At 36.5% G+C, this 25,918-nt stretch overlaps 1 protein-coding gene across 38 annotated transcripts in view; it reads left to right on the top strand.

Moving 5' to 3' along the window:
- Window positions 1-25,918, top strand: part of LOC149789875 (uncharacterized) — a 704,306-nt gene that overhangs the window by 197,318 nt on the left and 481,070 nt on the right. For all 38 annotated transcript variants that reach the window (XR_016423748.1, XM_089971883.1, XM_089971882.1 and 35 more), the window contains 7 exons: window positions 322-551; window positions 3,571-3,996; window positions 5,921-9,964; window positions 15,465-15,640; window positions 17,230-17,382; window positions 18,228-21,891; window positions 22,481-25,693. Coding sequence is in view for 37 of the 38 variants with exons in the window: in XM_089971883.1 (XP_089828009.1) it covers window positions 322-551; window positions 3,571-3,996; window positions 5,921-9,964; window positions 15,465-15,640; window positions 17,230-17,382; window positions 18,228-21,891; window positions 22,481-25,693 (11,906 nt within the window). In the remaining variant the exon portion in view is untranslated. The remainder of the gene's footprint in view (window positions 1-321; window positions 552-3,570; window positions 3,997-5,920; window positions 9,965-15,464; window positions 15,641-17,229; window positions 17,383-18,227; window positions 21,892-22,480; window positions 25,694-25,918) is intronic.

Below are 25,918 nucleotides of genomic sequence, written 5' to 3' on the forward strand. Positions count from 1 at the left end.
ATACAAATGTAAAACCATTTGGCAATCATGTGTAAGAGTTTTATGGTATATAAATGTAAAACCATTTGGCAATCATGTGTAAGAGTTTTACAGTATACAAATGTAAAACCATTTGGCAATCATGTGTAAGAGTTTTATGGTATACAAATGTAAAACCATTTGGCAATCATGTGTAAGAGTTTTACAGTATACAAATGTAAAACCATTTGGCAGTCATGTGTAAGAGTTTATTGGTATACAAATGTAAACCCATTTGGCAGTCATGTGTAAGAGTTTTACAGTATACAGATGTAAAGTTAACATACTTTTTTCCATCCAAAGGTTGGAGGTAGAACTTAAGGAGCAGCCCCAAGCTGAGGTATGGCCCAAGGTCACATGGTTTGTCAACAAGATTGAAATCAAGCCATCACCAAGGATTCAGATGATACAGGACAAGAGTGTTTTCACTCTTCTCATCTTTAATGTTACACAGGATGATTCAGCTGAGTACAGCTGCACTGCTGAAAATCCAGTAGGGAAAACTGTTTGTAAAACAACCCTTAAAATAACACGTAAGTACTAAATCTTCCATCCAGTTAAAAATAATATGTAAATATTAAATCTTCTTTCTATCCAGTTAAAAAAAGGGTATTAAATCTTTTACCCAGTTTCAAATAACTTGTAAGTATTCAATCTTCAACTCAGTAAGAAATAACATAAATGTTACATCCTTTACACAGATAAAAATAGGGTCCCTGAGTGGGCGAGTGGTCTAAAGCGCTCTGTTCTGGATCACTGCCATCTCACCTCTGCCTGCGTGGGTTCGAGTCCAAGGCTCGGCTAGCGTCGGTACGTGGGAAAGCCTGCCAGTAGCTTCTCGTGGGTCGGTGGTTCTTCCCTGGGTTTTCTAGGGTTCTTCCTCCACAAGTTATGCTGGCTGCCATGTATAGCCTATCTTGTGCTGAAAAATGGCGTTAAACCCTAGAACAACAACAACAACAACAACAACAGTTAAAAATAAGGCATAAGTATTAAATATTCTATCCAATTCAAAACATACTTACAATAACATGTATTAAATCTTCTACTCAGCTGAAAAACAAACTCGTAAAATAGCATGTATTTAATTTGTTACACAGTTAAAAAACTTGTAAAGTAAGATCTCTGTAATCTTCTTCCCAGTTAATAACAAACTTGTAAAGTAAGATGTTTGTAATTTTCTACCTGGTTAATAACAAAGTTGTAAAGTAAGATGTTTTTAATCATCTTCCCAGTTAATAACAAACTTGTAAAGTAAGATTGCTGTAATCTTCTACCCAGTTAATAACAAAGTTGTAAAGTAAAATTGCTGTAATCTTCTACCCAGTTAATAACAAAGTTGTAAAGTAAGATGTCTTTAATCTTCTACCCAGTCAATAACAAACTCTCTGTAACATTATGTCCCTGATCATAAATTCTTGCTGCATTTCTGACATAACACTAAGCAGAATAATAACTCATCATTGTTTCAATATTTATTGACTTCTGTGTTTTTTACATTAGCTTATTGATTAACTCATTCGGCCCCAGCACTGTTTTCAGTATCTCTGCTGATATGCCTCAGAAGCACAAAGCCGTGTCTAGCTGCTTGTGCCCCATAGTTTTTACCTGTTTGAAAACATCGTGCACATGCATTCACTCTTACCTTAATTTCTCTTCTTATATCCAAATAAAAGCCACGAATTTTTCAACATTTATTTCAAGTGAATTTGTCGACACATTGATGTAATTTTTTCCCTATTTGTCGAAGTCTTTCACAACTTATTTATACAGTATTTACAAAATTATGTGCACCGTTTATCTGCAAGAACTCCATCATCATCGCTGTCAGCATCCTCATCTTTGGATGATTCAGTCTCAAAAACTTCTGTGTCCAAATCTAAATCTCACAAAATATCCAACTGCCGAACATATCTTTCCTCAGCTTGCTCAATATTTTCAAGATCAAACCCGAGAAACTCCACATTTTTGCTCTCATCAAAAATCAATCTTCCGTCCGCCATCATTTACGATTTTTCATGAACAGAACACGTGTAGTTAAACCGCTCTCAAACTGTTGCCCTTGGCTTCTAAACAATTGAAATTTTCACAAATGAAAATAAAATCATTTCTGATTGGTTTAATAGTTGTTTAGTTCTTGGAATAAACCATTTCTAACCAATCAGAGACGTTGTATCTAACACACATTCATCATGCCTGGAGACAGGATCAGCCATTGAATGCAGTAAACAATTCATGACTACAGGCGGGATCAGCCATTGAATGCAGAAACCAGATGATGCCTACAGATGGGATCGGGGCCGAATGAGTTAAGAAACACAAGAATGTAAAAAAATAAAAATAGTATTGTTCATTTTTTGTATGTTGTTTTACAATAAAGGTGATCATTCATTAGTAGGATTTCAGGTTTGATCTACATACATGAGTAGTGTATAGATTTTATTTTATAATATATTCTTTTAAATTTATTTCTAAGCTTGCTAGGAAATGATTATGTACTCTAGCTGGCATTAAGCAGAGTAGATTTAGTTTAATTCTTGAATCACTTGCATTTATACAGTGTAGGTACTTTAGGTGCTATACAGTGATCTAATTAACACCAAGATCTTCAACATAACAGAGCTCTGACTGTCAAATGTTCATCATCTTTGGAGTTCCCAGTTGCCAAATTTTCATTGTTAGTTTATTGTACTTCATGCCATGGAGAGTTATGGTTGGCAGTGTGTTTCATGCTGTGGAGAGTTATGTTTTGTATTGTATTTCATGCCATGGAGAGTTATGTTTTGTATTGTATTTCATGCCATGGAGAGTTACACTTTGTATTGTATTTCATGCCATGGAAATTTATGGTTTGCAGAAATATGTTTTGTATGATGAAAACTAATTTGGTAAAACAAGAGGTCAGCAGAATATGACTTCATACCAGAACCTGTCAAATCTACTTACAGTTTAGCAGATCTGAATTTTAATCAGGTTTTACTTTAAAAATACATTCATACTTTAATGTGGAAAACATTCTTTTCTTTAGGAGTTTTCGATAATCAGTATCTCTGCATATTTTGTGCAAACAAATTATTTAAAGCATAATTTTAAGCATTTAGTTCAAAGTTGACATTGCATTTCTCTTGCTTAAACAAAATCCCAGTTTTACAGTGGCTTATTTCACCAGTTTAAACTATGACACCAGTCTATGTGTGGTTGAAATCATTGTACTTGATCACAGTGAGAACACTCACAACAGATCTACAAATGTGTCTTCATGCAAAAAGATATGAACAACATCTTGATGATGAAGGCTCAGTCTTGCATTGTGTTTGTGTATTGCAGTGCCAACAAGTACTCCATCAGAGTTCAGAAAATGCAATGAATTTTAAACAAATGAGTAAAATACCCAATTTATTAAGTTGTTATCTGGAGCTCTGGAGTTTAGTTGTCTAAATAAAGATTTATAAAAAACATTTGCAGGAATGAAAAGCTAAGTTGTAATAATTTGATTGTAATTAAGCAACAAACAACAAAGGTTTAACTAAGTATTGATATTTTCTTCTACAGCTGTAAAGAAAGTTGAGTTTGTGATTAGCCCTCAAGAGGAGATCAAACCTCAGTATACATCTGAGGAAGAGGATACAATTCCCAAGAAGCCAATCTTTGAATCTGACTTTGCCCCAACAAGTGAAGATGAAGAGGAGGGCTTTGCACCAGAATTCACAGAGCTCATGAAATCCAAGACAGTCAAAGATGGTGAACAGGTCATATTTAGAGTTCGCTTCCAAGGCCAACCCCAGCCCCGAATTCGCTGGTTCCATAATGGCCAGGAAATACAACCCAGCACAGACTTTCAAATCACAATCAACTATGAGATAGGGGAGACAACTCTGATCATCATAGAAGTGTTCCCAGAAGATGAAGGGGAGTACACATGTGTGGCTCGTAACAAATATGGAGAAACCATCACAACATCTAGACTGACAGTAGTTGGTGAGTGAAACTTTGGTTTACTATCAGGCTGTTTTAATGCCCCTGACCAAAACAACCATGCACAATCAGTTTGAAAACTACATTATATTTTTGTATTTTTCTTCCTATTTTATTTACCCATGCTAAAACTAGTACAAAGCTGCAGTGTCAGATACTTTAAATATGAAGCTTATTGATGCAATTCACACAAAAGTGGGGAAAAAAGTGGATTGTCATATCAGCGTGGGGATTTCATTAAAATAAATATGTATGATGTCCAGTTTGTGCTAAATGAAAATGTTGCAGATCTGACATCAGTATGGTCACTATGGTAGCCTTCTTAAAAATCTTGTTATTGCTACTCCTCCTAAATGGATGGTTAAATCAACATGGGGTTGAAAATAACACACTTACAACGTCTAGTTGGTTCTAAATGAAAATTATGCCAATCTGAGGTCCATTATGGCAACCACAGTGGCCATCTTGAAAATCTTGTGTCTACATGTATGGCATATTGGCTTAGGATTTTCGCAGAAAGACTAGTTATGGTGTCTTGTTTTTCTAAAATAAAAATGTTGCTGATTTGAAGTTCAATATGGATACAATGGCAACCATCTTGAAAATCCTTTTGCTGCAGCTTGTCAACAAAAAGTTATATTGGTATGGGGTTTTCACCAAAGACTTCATAAGATATCCAGCTGGTCTTAAATGAACATAGTGCTGATCGGACATCCATAAATATTGTCATTGCTGCTCATTCAGAATGGATTGTCATAGTAACATGAGACATTCACTAAAAGACTTCTAATGAGGTCGGCTTGGACCTGAATAAACATGGTGCTGATTGAACATCCAGTATGGCCACTATAGCAGCCATCTAGAAAATATATTTAACTCAACTCTTGAACAGTTACCTTGAACTGGAGTTTTTGCCAAAAGGCTTCCTATGATGTCTAGTTGCTCTTAAAGAAAGTAATGTTGATCTCGAGTCAATATGGCTACATCAATGGCCATCTTAAACATCATGAAAGAATGGCCATGTCATCAGGTGGTTTTCATTAAAAGACTTGTTGAACTTAAATTAAAATGGTAATGATCTGACATCCAGTGTTTGGCTATCTTGAAAAACTTTTTTTAGCTACTCCTCTTAAAGGGATAGTGACTTTGACCTGGGATTTTCATCAGACGAGTTTTGATACTCACTTAACTCACTTTTTTCAACTGCAAGAACAAACTTAAAGACCTCATAATGTTTCCTACCTTAAATATTCTCAGCATGTTTTTTATGTTTTCTAATTTCATTGTATTTGATTTTGTAATCATATCATTATATATGTTTTTTATCTTATAGTGCTTACAGCTTCTAAAGATTAGGAGCTATACAAAGTCCTCATTATTATTATTGTTATTATACTTGGTTCTAAATGAAAATAATCAATCCTCAGGAAGGCTACCATGTTTGCTAGCTTGAAAATAATGTTAACTTATCTCTACTCTGGAATGGAATACTATGTTAACATGAGGTTTTCACTTTTTATGATATCTAGTTGATCTTAAATTGAAAAGGTTGCCGGTCATACAACCAGTATAGCTGCCATGATGAATGTAGTTAAAATCTTGTAGTCACTACTTCCCTAGAATGGATTATCATTATAACATGGAATTTGCTCCAAAAGACTTCTAGTGATGTCTAAATTGTCCTTAATGTAAATGGTGCAGATCTGACATTCAGATGCAAAAAAGTATATTTGCTTATGCAGCAAGATATAAATTCTTTTAAAATAAAAACTCTAACATGAATAAACCAAATTTAAATACCTCACAGTACGTCTGCAATAAAGAATCCAGTAAAATATGCATTGCTGTGAAATAGTGATAAGTAAAATTGACAAAGACTTGAAGTACAACACTGACATGGATATGTAAGGCGTTTGTTTTCTTGTAGGTCCAGAAGAGGAAGGTCCAGCTGAAGAGAAATTCCGTGAAACCATTGAAATTCAGCATGATAGAAAACCAGACAAAGTAGAAGAGGCTCGCTTTACAGAGACAGTTCATCTCCAGCCACAACCTATGCCTGTGGTCACAGAAGAATCGAGATATACTCAGACAATTACAATTGATCAGAAACCAAAACAACTTGTCCTGCCAAAAGAGACAAGTTTCACTGAGACAATCCAAGTTGAAGGAAAACCCCAGAAGCAGCAACCAGTAGAAATCCACTTTGAAGTTCCTAGGACAACAGTTGCTGTACCATCCACATCAGTTGTTGTAACAACCACCACAGCTGTCCATGAGACAACCACCTATATACAGGTCACTAGTGACATATCGGAGCAACCAGAGGTGCCTGAAGTCATTGAAGGTGATGAAGTTAGAACAACTGTGGTAACTTACAGGAAAGGGGAAGAAATGCAGCCAATTTCACTGACTGTCAAGGTTCCAGAGAAACCTAAGCCAGAAGATTTTCTGTCTGGAGTATCTGAGAAAACTACTTCAGTTATAAAAGACATTCGTGTGGCAGCTCTTGAAGAAGTAGGGCCCATAGAAACACACAAAATGACAATAGAAATTGCAAGGGACACTCATCCAGAAGAGGTTGAATTTCATGTTACTTTACCAAAAGAGAAGATGACTGAAGTGACAAAGGAGATAACCATTGAAGAGGTTCGAAAACCAACACAGAGAATTGAGGTAGAAATTCAGGAGGCAACAATGCAACAGAAAGCAAAACAGACTGAAATATTCGTTCCTGCCCCTGAAGTAACATCTACACAGATTAATCTCAAGCAGCCTGAAGCCATGGTAGAGGTTTCAAGACCTGTTGATGAACAAATTGAGGAGGCCAAAGATGTAATAATTAAAGAGAAACAAAAGAAGGTTCCTGAAGAAGAAAAACCAAAAGATGTCCAAATGGAAATTCCATTCACAGAAGAAGTTAAGAGAGAGACCCAGATAATTACCACTGAAATCAGGAAAGAACTTGCTGAAAGACATGCTGAGGAAGTTTCTCTTGACATCAAAGATAAGCCTAAGGAGGTGATATTTGAGGTACAAGTAAAAGAAGAGAAACCTCTCCAGGAGGAAGTCACAGCTGAAGTAGAAGTTGAAGCTCCAGAACAACCCACTATTGTCACTGAGAGAGAGACAATAGAGGTTACCCAAATAGAGACTGAAACTCCTGCACCCCTTCAGCCAGAAGAGGTGATGGAAAGGGAGACAATTACTGTCAAGCCCAAACCAGAGGTTGAAACTAGGGCCCCTGAAACAGTGATAGAAGTTACAGAGAGGGAAACCATTGAAGTCATGAAGAAGCCTGAAGAAAAGAAGGTTGAAGTGCCAATTGAAAAGGTTCCAGAGGTGACAGAAGTTGCCAGAACTGAAGAGGTTACCAAAAAGACTTTCACACAGGAAAAAATATCAGAGGCACAGGAGACCTATAAAGAGGAATTTACCATTGATATCAAAGGAAAATCCCAAGAAGAGGTTCAACTACTTTTTCAGATTCAACCTTCTGAGAAGCAAGTTGCAGAAACTGAAGAAACACGAGAGACAGAGCATATCTCAGAGACAGAGACTGTTACAGAAGTCATCCATCTTCCAGAGATAGAAGACACTCAGCCGAAAGAAATTACACTGCAGGTTGAGGAGATGCCAGAAGAAGAGATAGAGTTTTCCATTGATATCCAGGAGAAGGAAATTACTATTGTAGAAGAAATTACCAAGACTGACACAACTGAAGTTACAGAGGATACCTTACACACCCTTCCAGAATCCACAGAAATTCGAGTTGAGGAAATTACTGTGCAAACAGAAGAGAAGCCAACTGAAGATGTGTCTTTCACATTAGAGATCGTACCAAAAGGGGCACCTGTCACCGAGGTAGTGAAGCAAATAGAACAAGTAACTGAGGTTGTCAAAGAAGTTGTTCATATTGCAGAAGAAGTTGCTCCAGAGAGAAAGGAAACAACCCTTCAGATTCAAGAAAGACCAGTTGAAGAGGTTAAGATAATGATTCAAATCGATACTGAGAAAGAAGTCCCGGAGGTTGAATTAACAAGACAGGTGGATCAGATCTCAGAGGTGAGAGAAGAAATCACTTTTGAACTCCCTGAATCAGTGGAAGTCCATAAAGAAGAAGTCACTCTGGATATTGAGAAGAAACCTGTTCAAGTTCAGTTGGAAGTTCCTGTACCAGAAGAACAAAAATATGCAGAGATGGTAGTGACTACTGAGGAGATTCAGACAGCACCTGAGGAAACTCATAAAGAGGAGATTACACTTGATTTGAAAGAAAAACCCCAGGAACTAGCTGAAGTTCAACTACAGATTACAACAAAACCAGGAAAAGAAAAACCACATGTCACTGAGACATTTGAGGTTGAAATCACACAAGTGAAGAAAGAGCTTGTTGAGGAATCAGTAGCAATATCCCCTGAGGAAATGCACAAAGAAGAAATCACTCTTGATTTGAAAGGCCGACCTCAAGAAATATCAGAAGTTCAGCTCCAGATTTCTACAAAACCAGAAGAGGAAATACAACAGGTCATTGAGAAATTTGAGGTTGAAATTACACAAGAGAAGAAAGAACTTGTTGAGGAATCAGTAGCAATATCCCCTGAGGAAACTCACAAAGAAGAAATCACTCTTGATTTGAAAGGCCGACCTCAAGAAATATCAGAAGTTCAGCTCCAGATTTCTACAAAACCAGAAGAGGAAATGCAACAGGTCATTGAGAAATTTGAGGTTGAAATTACACAAGAGAAGAAAGAACTTGTTGAGGAATCAGTAGCAATATCCCCTGAGGAAACTCACAAAGAAGAAATCACTCTTGATTTGAAAGGCCGACCTCAAGAAATATCAGAAGTTCAGCTCCAGATTTCTAGAAAACCAGAAGAGGAAATGCAACAGGTCATTGAGAAATTTGAGATTGAAATTACACAAAAGAAGAAAGAACTTGTTGAGGAATCAGTAACAATATCCCCTGAGGAAACTCACAAAGAAGAAATCACTCTTGATTTGAAAGGCCGACCTCAAGAAATATCAGAAGTTCAGCTCCAGATTTCTACAAAACCAGAAGAGGAAATACAACAGGTCATTGAGAAATTTGAGGTTGAAATTACACAAGAGAAGAAAGAACTTGTTGAGGAATCAGTAGCAATATCCCCTGAGGAAACTCACAAAGAAGAAATCACTCTTGATTTGAAAGGCCGACCTCAAGAAATATCAGAAGTTCAGCTCCAGATTTCTACAAAACCAGAAGAGGAAATACAACAGGTCATTGAGAAATTTGAGATTGAAATTACACAAAAGAAGAAAGAACTTGTTGAGGAATCAGTAGCAATATCCCCTGAGGAAACTCACAAAGAAGAAATCACTCTTGATTTGAAAGGCCGACCTCAAGAAATATCAGAAGTTCAGCTCCAGATTTCTGCAAAACCAGAAGAGGAAAAACAGGTCACTGAGCAATTAGAGGTTGAAATAATAGAAGAGAAGAAAGAGGTTGTAGAGGAAGTGATAGAAATATCTCCAGAGGAAACTCACAAAGCAGAGGTTACTCTTGATTTGAAAGGAAAACCAAAGGAACTTAAAGAAGTTCAATTTCAGATAACAAGACCAAAAGAACAGAAACCTGAAATTCCCAAACAGGTTGAACTTACAGCACTTACAACAGAGGAGATCTTTGATGGCTTTGAAACTGTTGAAGGTGCTCCTGAGTTTGTTTGGGGATTAACCTCTCTCAAAGTCATGGATGGAGAAGAGGCTAAGTTCCGTTGTGAGGTCACTGGATCACCCATGCCTGATATCTACTGGTTCCATGATGACAAACCTATTGCAGAAAACCAGGACTTTAGATTGACATATGACACAGAATCAGGTACTTGCACCCTGCTGATTGTGGAAGTTTTCCCTCAAGATGCAGGAGAGTACAGATGTGAAGCCACTAATCCACTTGGCAAGGCCATTACCAGAGCCACTCTGGAAGTGGAATGTGAGTATGATGTGTAGTTGTTGTTTTTTTTGATGACACATAGTAATTGTTTAAGATCTTTAAGCCATCATCTTTTTTTATAAAATGGGATATTTATCATCATCATTATTGGTTAAGCCATATTACAGGCATGTTGATACAGAATATGTGCTCTCTTCCTTTTCTGAGTGTATTAAAAGAACTTGGATTGTCCATAAGTAGAAAGATTTGAATTTGCATACAGAGAGTAATAACTGATCAGTGTCAAGGCTTGAAAAGATTATTTTAATGTAGATGTACAGTAGCAAAGAAAAGATTTTTACTACAGGAATTTATTCATTGATTATCAAAACTTTCAGGATCCAGAACACAAAATGGATATGTTATCCTACTAAAGTATGGTTTACATTTTGCTTCTAATTGACCCCATACACATGATAATTGAAAATGCTAAAAAAAAATCAAAATTCATTTACAGAATACATAATTGGAGAACCTCTTATCAATTTGTAATTGGATCAGACTTTGATCAGTTTATAGTTAGAGTTTTTGTTGTTGTTGTTGTTGTTGTAGGGTTTAACACCATTTTTCAGCACACGATAGGCTATACATGGCGGCCAGTATTAATGGTGGAGGAAGAACTCGGGAATATCCCAGAAAGAACCACCGGCCCATGAGAAGCTACTGGCAAGCTTTCTCTCATACCCACATTAGTCGAATCCAAGACTCGAACCCACGCAGACAGAGGTGATATGGCAGTGATCCGTAACGAAGAGCGCTTTAGACCACTCGGCCACTCGGGGCCCCGTTTATAGTTAGAGAGAAGCTCGGTCAGTTTACAGTTGGATCAAACCTAGAACAGTTTCTTGTTGGAGAGAACCTAGATCAGTTTGTAACTGGATCAAACCTAGATCATTTTGTAGTTGGATCAAACCTAGATCAGTTTGAAGTTGTAGAGAACCCAATTCAGTTTGTAACTTGACTGAACCTAGATCAGTTAGCAGTTGGAAAGAACATTGATCAGTTTGTTGTTTTAGATATCCTAGATCAATTTATGGTTGGAGAGAACCTAGATCATTTTGTAGTTGTAGAGAACCTAGATCAGTTTGTAATTGGATGAACCTGTATCAGTTTATAGTTGGATTAAACCTTGATCGTTTTGTAGTTGTAGAGAACCTAATTCAGTTTGTAACTGGATTGAACCTAGATCAGTTGGTAGTTGGAGAGAACATCGATCACTTTGTAGTTTTAGATATCCTGGATCAGTTTGTGGTTGGAGAGAACCTAGATCAGTTTGTAGTAGGAGAGAACCTACAGTAAATTAGTTTGTAATTTAATTGAACCTATATCATTTTTTATTTGGAGAGATCCTAGATCAGTTTTTAGTTGGATTGAGCTTAGATCGTTTGTAGTTTTAGAGATCCAAAATCAGTTTGTAGTTGGAGAAAATCCAGATGATTTTATAGTTGGAGGGAAACTAGATAAGTTTGTAATTGGATTGGACCTAGATCAATTTGTAGTAGACCAGTTTGTAGTTGGATTGAACCTAGATCAGTTTGTAGTTGGATTGAACCAGGATAAGTTGTAGTTGGATCAAACCTAGATCAGTTTGTAGTTGGAAAGATCCTAGTTCTGTTTGTATAGTGGAGAGATCTTAGATCTGTGTATAGTTGGAGAGAGCTTTGATCAGTGTTTTTGTTGGAGAAAACCTAGATTAGTTTGTAGTTGGATCAAACCTAGATCAGTTTTTTAGTTGGAGAAAACCTAAATTAGTTTGTAGTCAAAGAGAATCTAGATAAGTTTCTAATTTCAAAATCCATTTACTGGATACATAATTGGAGAGAACCTCTTATCATTTTGTAATTGGATTGAAGCTAGAGCAGTTTGTAGTTGGAGAGAACCTAGATCAGTTTGTAGTTGGAGAGAACCTAGATCAGTTTGTAGTTGGAGAAAACCTAGATCAGTTTGTAGTTGGAGAGAACCTAGATCAGTTTTAGTTGGAGAGAACCTAGAGCAGTTTGTAGTTGGAGAGAACCGAGATCAGTTTTAGTTGGAGAAATCAGTTTGTAATTGGAGAGATGTTAGATCAGTTTGTAATTGGATTGAACCTAGATCAATTAGTTGGAGAGAATCTAGATTAATTTGTGGTTGGAGAGAACCTAGATCGATCTGTCGTTGGAGAGAATCTCAGATCAGTTTGTTCTTGGAGAGATCCTCGATCAGTTTGTATAAAGTCATGGTTTAAATTCATTAGGCCATTTTTATGAAGACCTTTATAGATAGGATTGCTAACATTTTTGGGAAAATTTTCTTTCTTAAAGTTGAATCCCAACCTTCCAGTCCTTAGAGATGTCAAAATTTTAGGAAACTTCTACCAGATACCTGTCAGTCCTAACGATTGGTTACCTGGGAAATTGTATTAAATGTGAACCTGAGCTGCTTTGTTGTAGGGTCACACATGCCAACCCCCAAGAGAGGTATAAGGATAATTATTACTAATGTTAGTGGCAAAAAGCATAATTTGAGCATTAAAAAAACATTCTGTATATTGCTTGCCAGAATTACCGAAAACTGTATGAAAAATGTACATTTACTTTTGCTACTTATCTGGATCTGCAATTAAAATTCTTATCACATGAAATGTTACTTTGAATGGAAAATAAGGAAATTAGAAGGAGGTCTAATGATGAATAAATGAGCAGCAGCCAATAGTCCCACAATACGAACCTCAGACTGTAATTGTTATTATGTGTCTCCCTTCCTTCTGGTGTCTTTGATCATAACTTAGAAACATGTTGGGTTTTTTCCTTTTTCAATTTTTAACTGGTATGTAGTTGCCAGATTTATTAACCAGATTATTATCAATGGGCAGGTACCTATTTACCCGGATTATTATCAACAGGTACATACCTATTTACCAGGATTATTATCAACTGGCAGGTACCTATTTACCAGGATTATTATCAACAGGCAGGTACCTGTTTACCCAGATTGTTATCAACAGGCAGGTACCTATATACCCAGATTATTATCAATGGGCAGGTACATATTTAGCCAGATTATTATCATTGGGCAGGTACTTATTTACCCGGATTATTATCAGTGGGCAGGTACCTATTTACCTGGATTATTATCAGTGGGCAGGTACCTATTTACCCAGATTATTATCAGTGCACAGGTACCTATTTACCTGGTTTATTATCATTGGGCAGGTACCTATTTACCTGGTTTATTACCAGTGGGCAGGTACCTATTTATCCAGATTATTATTAATGGGCAGGTACCTATTTACCTGAATTATTATCAGTGGGCAGGTACTTATTTACCCGTATTATTATCAGTGGTTTGGTACCTATTTTCCCGGATTATTATCATTGGGTACGTACCTATTTTTCCGGATTATTATCAGTGGATAGGTACTCATTTCCCCAGGCTCCCGTTGACATTTTTACCATTCACTTTCCTTTTAGTGTTTTTGGGATACTGAATTTGCTGACCTACTTTTGATATAGCACATGTAAAAAGGACTTTCTGTAGAAATTCAAACTATAATCTTTAAAGTTCAAACCCTTCCTGATAGTTATATAGAATGTGTTTAATAGTTTTGTGCTTCATGATATCATTTCAGTTTTAAGGTCGAAGATTCACAAATGATTCTTATCATTGACTATTTAAATGTCCAGTTGCAAATAATTACTATACAGAAAACATGCCTTGTTGATTTAATTGGTTTTGTTTTTAGCTTCATTCATAAGACTGCACACTAAAGAAACTGTTTTGCAATATAAATCTTGTCCAGTAACCATCTTGGTAAAAATGATAACTATTTTAAGCAGTATTGACAGTTAAGTGGTGTATTAATACTCTCATGTCCATTAGACAGGTTCTTTGATTGGTCAGTGTAATATGTCTTAGTGATATATTAATACTCTCATGTCCATTAGACAGGTTCTTTGATTGGTCAGTATAATATGTCTTAGTGATATATTAATACTCTCATGTCCATTAGACAGGTTCTTTGATTGCTCAGTGTAATATGTCTTAGTGATGTATTAATACTCTCATGTCCATTAGACAGGTTCTTTGATTGGTCAGTGTAATATGTCTTAGTGATATATTAATACTCTCATGTCCATTAGACAGGTTCTTTGATTGCTCAGTGTAATATGTCTTAGTGATGTATTAATACACGTACTCTCTCATGTCCATTAGATAGGTTCTTTGATTGCTCAGTGTAATATGTCTTAGTGACTGGAGTTTCAATGTCTAAGTTTGTATCAAAATTTTGACATACAGAAACAAAAATATAATGCATTTCACTGTCTTGAAGTTTAATCAGCAACATTTGTATAACGAAGAAGCATTATGTTTTCACATGATGGTCATTATGATATTCAATACAGCAGTTCGAGATTGACCTGCAAAACAATACAAGCATTGCAAGACTTAAGAATAGAGATAATAACAGATCAGATGTAAAGTCAAATAATATTTTGTAAATATTTCCATTATTCATAAATTAAATGTTTGGCATGCAAAATAAACTACTGCTGATTATTGAAAACATAGTGTTTGTACCCTGGTATACTGTACTTGATCAGCTTGTAATGGTTACTGCAAAGGGTAGTATGCTAAACGCCTCACCTCCCAGAAAAGGAATCAATACCACATAAGTTTAGATATCTTTCTTTGATATTTTATATCAGTGTTTGCAGAAATATATACAAAAAGGGGTTTTATTAATGATTTACAATATATATATATATATATATATATATATATATATATTTATATCATTGGAAAATGCAGCAGTTGCAAAAGCAACCAAGAGCTTAAGATTTCAGCCAACATTTACCCGTTTACTCACATTTGTCAAGTGTTCACAAGTTAAATTCAACTCCTGTTGTAAATGTCAAAATGACAGAGTTTATATGGACAGCATTAAATTAATTCCCTGTTATAAATTTCACAACTACAAAGTTATATGAACAACATTAAATTCAACTCATGTTATAAATTTCACAACTACAAAAAAATATGGACAACATTAAATTCAACTCATGTTATAAATTTCACAACTACAAAGTTATATGAACAACATTAAATTCAACTCTTGTTATAAATTTCACAACTACAAAGTTATATGAACAACATTAAATTCAACTCATGTTATAAATTTCACAACTACAAAGTTATATGAACAACATTAAATTCGACTCATGTTATAAATTTCACAACTACAAAGTTATATGGACAACATTAAATTCAACTCTTGTTATAAATTTCACAACTACAAAGTTATATGGACAACATTAAATTCAACTCATGTTATAAATTTCACAACTACAAAGTTATATGGACAACATTAAATTCAACTCGTTATAAATTTCACAACTACAAAGTTATATGGACAACATTAAATTCAACTCTTGTTATAAATTTCACAACTAAAAAGTTATATGGACAACATTAAATTCAACTCTCGTTATAAATTTCACAAGCACAGTGTTTATGTTGACAGCTTACGAGTATGTACCTGACAGTGAGGAAGCATCCGAGTCCATGATGTCCTCTCTGGACACACAGTCTCCCCACAGAATGCCTGACTCTGACACTGAGGTTTCTGCCAGCAAACAGGTCCTTGAAGAGATGCAACAGCTACAGGATCGACTTACCTCAGTCTTCTCTGGCCTCAAGGTTAGTAAAGTGGTTATTCAGACAGAAGCAAAGTTTGAAAGTATAATTTGGTAATGGAAGGCATTGTTTACAAGATATTCAGTTGAATAATATCCAGACATTTTCATGAAATTAAAAGTATTATTTATGGTTGACAGGGCTTATGCAAGATCAGACATATCAAAATGTCTGTGAAAGATTCTTTACTGGCATCCAAGTAATGCCTGCCTCAGATTTGTGCTGACATTATTTTGAATAGACCCAAAACTAATGCTTGCCTCAAATTTATGGTGACATTATTTTGAATAGACCCAAAACTAATGCTTGCCTCAAATTTGTGCTGACATTATTTTGAATAGACCCAAAACTAATGCTTGCCTCAAATTTGTGTTGACATTATTTTGAATAGACCCAAAACTAATGCTTGCCTCAAATTTATGCTTTCATTACTTTGAATGGTTCCCAAAGTAAGCTGTAGAAGATATTGTTTTTGTTTTTAATGTATATAGGTATTTTTTCATAGCTGAATCAATTATGGAATGTAAATGAATGTAATGGCTAGACTTAAAAGGCAAAATTTTTAAGGTAATATATGTCCATTATTAAAGAGGGCATTTAAAAATTCAGACTTTCAAGTAACAGTCAAATATTTTGTATGTTGGCAGTTCATTGTTTTTAAAAAAAAATTTTATAAACCTTATGCAGACACAGGTCTGCTTCACTAAACAGCAGTATACTTGCAGTCCTGTACACACCAGCAGTATACTTGCAGTCCTGTACACACCAGCAGTATACTTGCAGTCCTGTACACACCAGGATTCCATTTATTAAAAAGAACCTAAAGTTCGACAATCACTTTTCCAATATAATAGACCTACCTTAAAATTAACAGGCCCTTAGCCCTATGAAATATATCCATTATTCATTCATTTTAAGCAGATAACCTCTGTATGTGTAGCAGAATTGTTTTTCATTTTTATAAATGGTTATGACTGTCCTGTTTATATCTTTCGACCTTCAAAGGTTATTTAGAAATGAAAAGATAATAAAGCATTTCACTGACTTGAAGTTACAGCAACATTTGTAACAGGAATACCCATTTTAATTTGACATGATGGTCAGCATAATACATGATACATATTCTGGGATTGGCCATCATACAAAAACACAAGCATTACAGATCATAACAATTGCAGTGTTTGCAGATTTGATATAAAGTCCAATAATATTGGAGAAACATTTTTATATTTGGTGATTAAAATGTTTACATATACAAAACATAATGGTTATTCCCTGGTCTGTTTTATGTTTAGCAGGATGTAATAGTAAATACAAAGTATTGTATTGTATACTAAGCAGCTATTCTCAAAGAAATTGAAGCATTGCCAAGCTTGATTTTACATTCATGAAATTGTGCATCTGATTTTGTTAAAACAAACAGATGGTTGGATTACTGATTTGTAGTCATTAGAAAATGCAGCACTTACAAAAAGAAGCAAGAGCTTAAAATTTCAAATTAAATTTTCCACAATTACTCAGCATTATGTGAGCTTGCAAATTTTTAATTCAAGCCCTTATACAGCTCACTTCTACAACAATTTATGTTACAGGAGGAAATGGAGGAAGAGATCCAGCGACAGGAAGAGAGGAGGCGTGAGATCTCATCTCACGTACATCCACAACCTGAGGTTGAGGAAGAAGAGGAGGCAGCAGAGATCATTGTAGAGGTACCACAGGAAGTCACTCAAGCCGAAGCTGAACAGGCAAGTAAAATGGCACTAAATCTGCACAAATTAGTTATGTCTTGTTACAGTGTTACATGGTCTAATGCAGTATCAGTATTATAAATTTATTTTAGTTGCAGTTATATAAAACCCGCAATTCTTGTGTTCCTGTGTCTTCTTTGGTGCCAGTTCCCAGTTCAGTGAGATTATTCCCTCATCCAGTTAGTAGAGGTCTAAAATGAAAAACAATGTCTTAGTCTGTTTTCAACGATCAGAATAATGTCCTATCTGAAGGTTTCATGCATCTCTTGTTTATGCTTGAGTAGACCTGTTTTAAATTGAAAGGATATTGATTGTTAGAGTCTAGTTTTCCTAGCAGAGATTTGCCAATAAGATGAACATTGACTGACCAGTCTTATAAGATTGCTTGTTAGTATGTCAGCTGACAGCATGCATGTATATGTCACAAGTCACCAGACTGGTTACAATGTGATGTGTCAGATGATAGTAATTGTCAGTCACCAGGCACTGAGCACTGATCATTAGGCACCAGATAAATAATTCAACTATTGTCAATATTTTGATTTTGTACTGACTTTGCAGCTTTGGGTGTTAAATCATGTTCTTCTTTATAAATGCCTGTTGTTCAGCAGTATGACAGCCCTGCACTTTTTCTTCTGTGAGTATAATAGTAGATGAACAAATATTCAAGGAATCAAGGATAATGCTGCTTTATGTACCCAATAAGTTTGTAATTGTATATTTTTGATATATAAATTATTTTTGAAAATGTATAATTATGGTTCATAATGTACACTTTTTAAACAGTTATGAGTGTTTATCATATTGCTATGTGACTAGTTATTTTGTCCATTCATAAACAGGCTGAGACCACAGTGTCCAGTGAAGTTCAAGAGTTTCAGGCTGTAGCTGTTGAAGAGGAGGCTGAGGAACTAGAGATAACTGATGTACAACCTACTGAAGAGGAGGTAGTATCACCTTCTAAGGAGCTTGAATTTGAGCAACCAGAATTTCAACAACCAGAAGAATCCAAAATTGATATTGTTCAGGAGTCCATTCAACAAGCTGAAGTCTCTGAGGTCATCCCTGACAAGGAAGAGAAAGCTACACCTTCAGAGGAACAGCCAGCATTGAGGCAACCAGAAGCTGGAATTGAGGAGTTCAAGACAGAGGAAGTTGCTGAAGTGATTGTACATCCTGAAGTAACAGCTGTTGCAGCAGCTGTTCTTGATTTAGCTAAAGCAGAAGATGTGTCAAAGGAATATGTAGAGACAGAGACTCAGTTTCCTTCAGAGTACAAAACTGATACAGTCATTGAGAAAGTTGAACAGCAAGACACCTATGATGTCACACTTCAAGAGGAGGAGGTTATTGCTCCATATGAAGAAAAAATTGAATTGGAGAGACCTATACCTGAACAAGGCAAAGAATTCAAAACAGAATCTGTCATAGAAGCTATTGAGAAACCTGAAGTCACTGATGTTACAGTGGTGGAAGGTGATAGTGTCAAACCTGCAGAAATTATTGTAGATTTGACCAAACCCGAAACAAGACAGCCACAGGAATATAAGACAGAAGTTGAGGAAGAGAAAGAAGAGCAACCAGAAGTTTCTGAATTTACTGTAGGAGAAGATGTGGTTAGACCAGAGGAAATTCCTGTTAGACTGACCAAACCCAGAGCAAAATCGCCAGAGAAGTACACAGTTGATTTTGTTGCTGAGAAAGAAGAGAAACCAGAGGTCACTCATGTCTCTGACGTCAAGACTGATGAGGCAAACCTAGAAGAGGTGGCATTCGAAGTCACTAAACCAGAAACCAAACTACCAGAAGAATACAAAACAGAGATCACAGAAGAAAAGTTTGAACATACAGATGTATCTGAAGTAGCAGAATTTGAAACTGAGGCAACAAAACCAGAGGAGATTGTTATTGATTTGGCCAAGTCAGAATCACAACCTACTGAAAAATACAGAACTGAGACAATTCCTGAGATTGTTGAAGAGACCACTGTCACAGATGTGACAGAAATCGAGGAAGACACAACAAAACAGAAGGAGGTTACTCTTGATTTAAGAACATCTAATGTTGTTCATCCTGAGGAGTCAGAAGTTCCAGTGTCTGAAGAATATGTTGAAGAAACAGAAGTTCTGTTTGTGTCTTCTGCAGAAGAGGAAACCACACATCAGGCTGAGGTAGAAATTGAGCTTAAGAAACCAGTGGCCCAGCAACCTGAAGAATACAAAACTGAGATTGAGATAGAAACAAAGGAAAAACCAGATGTTACTGAAGTATCTGTTGTCCCAGCAGACAAGGCCAAGACAGAAGAGGTATCTGTTCAGACTGCTATGTCAGAGATCAAATTACCAGAAGAATACCAATCAGAAACATCAGAAGATAAGGTTGACCAGGCAGAGGTAGCTGTAGTAGCTGAATTTGAAACTGAGGTAACCAAGCCAGAGGTTACTGCCATTGATTTGACGAAGCCAGAGACACAACCAACTGAAGAATACAGGAGTGAGACAGTTCTTGAATCCATTGAAGAGACTACTGTTACAGATGTCACAGAAATTGAGGAAGACACCATGAAACAGCAGGAGGTTGCTATTGATCTTATAGTCTCTGAGGTTGAACATCCTGAAAAATCTAAAGCCCCATTGTTAGAAGAAACTGTTGAAAAAGCAGAAGTTACATTAGTGACTCCTGCAGAAGAGGAAACAACCCAGTCTGCAGAGGTTACAATCAAGCTTAAGAAACCAGAGACTAAACAACCACAAGAATACAAATCTGAGGTTGAGGTAGAAGCAAAAGAAAGCCCAGAAGTTACTGAGGTATCCGCAGTCATTACTGATGTGGCCAAACCAGAAGATGTGTCCGTTCAAGTTGTTAAGCCAGCGACTATGCTACCAGAGGAATACAAAACAGAAATATCAGAAGAAAAATTTGATTATGAAGAGGTAGCTGAAGTCTCTGAAGTTGAAACTGAGGTAACCAAGCCAGAGGAAACTGCCATTGATTTGACAAAGCCTGAGACGCAACCAACTGAAGAATACAGGAGTGAGACTGTTCCTGAAATTGTGGAGGAGACCACCATTACAGAAGTTACAAAAGACGAGGAGGACATCACCAAACCACAAGAGGTTGCACATGATCTCAAAGTCCTTGTGGTGCATCATCCTGAAGAATTTAAAGCCCCTGTTGAAGAAGAAATGGTTCCAGAAACAGAAGTTACAGCTGTTACTGTAGCAATAGAAGAAACCACCCAGCTAAGTGAGGTTGAAACAGAACTGAAGAAACCAGAAGCTAGACAAACAGAAGAATTCAAAATTGAGGTGAAGGAAGAAATTGAGGAGAAATCAGAAGTGACTGAAGTCTTAGGTACTCCAGTGTACATGACTGAGGTTATAGATGTTTTGGAAGAAGTTGTAAAGCAAGAAACTGAACAACCACAGCAATATAAAGTTGGTGTAATGGAGGAGCAGGTAAAACAACCAGGTGTGGTTGAGATTGTTCTAGGAACACCTGAACAGCTGGAGGTAACAGAGTCTCAAGTGGAGTTGGCAAAGGCCAAACCAGTGGAAATTCTTGAACTTGAGATTGAGGAGGAAGAGAAACCACAAGAAAAAATTACAGTAGAAGTGTCTGAAGAAACAGTACCTAAAGAAACCTATAAGGCAGAAATTGACATTGCTTCAAAAGAAAGTGAACAAGCTGTGTCATTGGCAGGATTTGAAATAACTCAAAAAGAAGAGGTAACCATTGAGGTCAAAGCACAGCCTCAAGTAACTAAAACATTCACTGAGACTGTTTCCACAGAGGTGGAAGCAAAACCAAGTGACAGTAAGATATCCATGATTGGAGTTGAACTAAGCCCAAAAGTTGAGGTCATTGTTGAGGCTGGAGGACCTGAGGTAATTAAGACCTTCAAAGAAACTGTTACCACAGAGATTGAGGATCGACCAAAGGACAGGAAAGTATCAATGACTGGGGTTGAAATTATCCCTAAACAAGAAATTACTCTTGAGCTTGAAGCACCTGGTCCTGAGGTCATAAAAATTTTCAAAGAAACAGTTACAACAGAAGTGAGACCAAAAGATCAACAAGTTTCCATGACTATGACCAAAGTTACTCCAAAGGAGGACATCACACTTGAAATTGAGGCTCCAGGGCCAAAGGTTACTTTCAAGGAGACCATTACCATTGCTGAGGAAGAGGAAACCACAGTCAAGGAGGTAACAACTCTTGAGAGACAGGCACCAGTCTTCATTAAACAGCTACAAGAGGTGACTGTAATAGAAGGACAAACTCTTGAAATGGAGGTGATTGTAACAGGATATCCCATCCCCACTGTTAACTGGTTTATTGATGATGAAGAGTTGTTGCCATCACCAGACATTGAAATCATCTTTCAGGAAGGTCGCAGCATCCTGACCATCAGAGAGGTATTCTTGGAAGATGAAGGGGAGTACTATGTCGAGGCAGTAAATGATGTTGGCTTTGCTGTTACATCAGCTTACATCACTGTGCTACGTAAGTAGTGATTCACTGGTTCTGTGTCATTGTTTTGGTAAAGTACTAGATATTGGCAATTTATTAACTTTTTAAGTATTATTCAAATTATATATAATATTTTGTCATGTACAAGATACTGATGAAATGTGTAAATTAGTAAGATTTTCTAACATCTGACCTTTATTCTCATAGCCATGTGCAGATTGTTCTTGCAGATGCATCTGCCATGTAGCAGGACATTTTGGATGAATTAGTTTTCTTGGTAGATAGCCATCTAAAAGTGTACTACATAATTTACAAGTAGCCTAATGATTTTTGCATGAGCTTAACCCAGTTTCTATAGGCAATTATTTTTTTGGCATTATGTCGTTTATGGCCTAATTATGGTTAAAATTGTTGGTGGGTTCAAAGATTCAGTCCTTCATGATAGATTAACACCTGTTATGGATATCAGCTTAACATGTTGTTGTAAGATTTTCACTATCTTTTACCTTTTTCAGTGAAAACTTTAACTAGTTTTGGTACTTTCTTTATACAACTTGGTAGTATTTTCTGTCATAAGTAAATTTCTAATATGATCTTTACTTTGAATTTTACTTGATTCCAGCATCAAGTGTCCCATCCTCAGATGTGCAGCCTGAGGAAGAGGAGATCTCCATCCCTGAAAAGGAAGAAACCAGGGTCAAGGAGGTCATAACTGTAGCACCACACAAGACAACAGAAGTAACCTTGGAGGTTACAGCCAAAGACACTGAAATTATCAAGGAAGAAATAACCTTGGAGAAAAAGCGACCTAGTGTTGAAGTTGAAGTCAGCATGCCAACTGAAGTTACTGAGACCTTCCGTGAAACAATTGAAGTGGAAAAAAGACCAGAACTTGTTGAGAGCAGCATAGAACTGATTGACAGACACAAACCTGAGGTGGAAGAAATCGAAATTGAGATCAAGCCACAAAAGACAGAGACTCTTGTGACATACAGAGAGACTTTTGATGTGACAGAAGAACATGTTGAGGACAACGAGGTCAAAGCTCCTCAGGTGGAGATAGTCATCTCAGAGAGGGAGCAACTCACCATAACTGAACTTCCAGAAGAAAAAGAAGAGATGATTGAGTCTGCACCTCAAGTTGTTGAAATTATTGAAGAAGAGAAACCCACTTTCAGGGTTGAGACAGAAGTTCTCAGAACAGAAATGGAGACAAAGGTGGAAGAAATTATTGAGAAAATCACTACAGAAGAGACTGAAGAGAAGGAGGAAATTGAAAAAGAAAGACCAGAAGCTGAGGTAATTGAAATTACAAGAGAAAGGATAGAAGTTGTGCAGAAAAAAACATCTGAGGTAATGCCATTCTTGGAGGAGAAGATCAAAGTAGAAAAACCTGATGTGGTTGAAGAAGTTGAAGCAGAGAAACCAAAGGATGAAATAATTGAAGTGATCAGAGAGACAGTAGAAAAGGAAGAAGGAAAACCATTCTTAGTGAAAGTGTTTGAAGGAGTTGAGGGTGAAATAACTTCGGAAGTTGAATTTGAAATCACAGAAGAGCAGACTGTAACAGAGATCACTGATTCTACAAAAGAGACTATCACTGTCATGGAGGCAGCAGAAGCTGAGGTGAAAGAGGAAATTGAGATAGCTGAAATTCCAAGTAAGGAGGAGATCACTGAAGTTCCAACTGAGAAACCACAAGTTGAAGACACCACTAAAGAAAAAGAAATAGTCCAAGTTGACTTTAGAAAGCCAAGTAAAGTCTTTGAAGTTGAACATCTTGTAGAGGTAATAGAAACCAAAGATGTTGATGAGGTTGAAATAGAAAAACCCAAAGATGAAACTGTTGAAGTAATGAGAGAAATACTTGAAAAGGAAGCAGAAAAACCAACTGTAGTGAAAGAGGTTGATGAAATCAAGGTTGAGATTCCAACAGAAGTTGAGATTGAAGTTACTGAAGAGAAGCCTCTGACAGAGATCACACAGGTTTCAGAAGAGAGTGTCACTGTTGTAGAGCAAATGCTTTCTGAGGTGATGGAAGAAAAAGAGATGATTGAAACTCCAAGTAAGGAGGTGATTACTGAAGTTGAGGTTCAGGCACCTCAATTTGATGTCACTAAATTGGAGAAAGAAACAATCCAAATTGAAACAAAAAAACCAAGTAAAGTCTCTGAAGTTGAACATGTTGAAGAGGCAAGAGAAACTAAAGAAGTTGAAGAGATTGAAACTGAAAAACCAAAAGATGAAACCATAGAAGTGATTAGAGAGTTAATAGAAAAGGAAGAGATGAAACCATCTGCAGTGAAAGAAGTTGAAGGAATCGAGGGTGATGTGTCATCTGAAGTTGAGATTGAAATTCCCAAAGAACAGACTGTAGAAGGGATCACAGAGGATAAAACAGAGACTGTAATTGTCATTGAGGAAAAAGCTTCTGAAGTGAAGGAAGAGACTGAGATGATCACAACTTCAACAGAAGAGATTATTGAAGTTGAGATGGAGAAACCAAAAGTTGACAGTACCATGGAAGTGAAGCAAATAATCCAAATTGAACAAGGAAAACCAAGTGTTGTCTCAGAAGTTGAACAATTCCTGGATATCACTGAAACTAAAGATGTTAAAGAAGTTGAAACTGAGAAGCCCACTGAGGAGAAAACTGAGGAAATAAGAGAAACTATCATACTCCAAGTGGGAAAACCTTCAGAAGTTAAGGAAGAAGTTGGTGAGATGGATGTGAAAGAAATCAAAGATGAACTTGCTGAAGTAGAAGTGACAGCACCAGTAGAGGAGTTAATAGAGGAAATAAAGGAGACAATCACTATTGAAGGCCAGAAACCATCTGAGGTGGAAACAAAGACTGAGGAGATTGAGATTACCCTGACCAAAGAAATTTCTTCTGCAGATATTGAGAAATATGCTGAAACTTTTACGAAAGAAATCCTTGAGAAGGCTGCAATAGAGACAGAGAAACCATCAGAGACTTGTGTCATTGAAGTAGATGGTAGACCTGAAGAGATTGTGCAAGTGAAATATGACATTGTTGCAGATAAAACAGAGGAAGAGATTACTAGGAAGCCAACCGTAGAAGCACTAGTTGAGGAAGAAAAGCCTGTTCATGTAGAGATTGAAGAAGAAAAACCTGAAGAAGTTCCAGTTTCAGAGCTAAAAGAAGAAATAATTGAAAAGTATGTTGAGGAAATTCTTGAAGAAGGGCTTGAAAATATAGGAATCGAAGGAGAAAAACTCTCAGAAATAATTGCAGACGAATTAGAGATAAGCCCAGAAATTCCAGCTGAACTTAAGCCTGAAGAAGAGGTTGCAAAACCAGAAGAGACATGTATAACAGTGGTAACTGAGAAAGTTCTAATCATCATAGGAAAGCCTTCTGAAATTGCTGAGCTTGAGACTAAACCTGATGAAACTCCAGTTGAAATTCCAGAGGAGGTAGAGGGAGAGAAGATAAAAGAGGTTCCAACAGAAGAAGTCACTGAAGTAATAACTGTTGAGGAGGTAGTCTCACAGGAGGCTCCTGAAGCTCCAATTGAGGTTGAAACCATCACAGTGGATGTGAAAAAACCTGAGAAAACTGAGGTCTCTTTTAGGAAACAAGATGAGGAAAAATTATCTGTTGATATAGAGATATCAGAGAAACAGAGGACTGAAATCTCCACCATGCTCATCCAAAAAGATACAAAGGAGACAGTTGTCCTTGATGTTCATCTTGAGAAGAAGCCAAAGGAAGAAGTTACTCTGGAAATAACTGCTGAGGAAACTGTATCTGAGCAACTTGAAACAACTGCAACTTTTGAATTTATTGAGGAAGGCCCAGCAAAACCAGGCAAGTTCAAGGCTGATATGTACTATCACATGACTTGTATACATAGTGATTTCATGGTTTGATTAGTTGCTTTTCATGTGAATGGAGTCGGTGTTAAGTAAATTGAATATTATTTTTACCTTTTTCATTGTGTAAGTTTAGATTTGTCTTTTGTTTCTTTTGCTCATTGAAAGCAGAAGCCTGAACATAATTTGAATTGAATGATAATGTTATATTCATAGTTCT

Source organism: Sinohyriopsis cumingii, chromosome 10 (assembly GCF_028554795.1).
Source record: "Sinohyriopsis cumingii isolate HCF-2022 chromosome 10, ASM2855479v2, whole genome shotgun sequence".
NCBI classification, from domain to species: Eukaryota; Metazoa; Mollusca; class Bivalvia; order Unionida; family Unionidae; genus Sinohyriopsis; species Sinohyriopsis cumingii.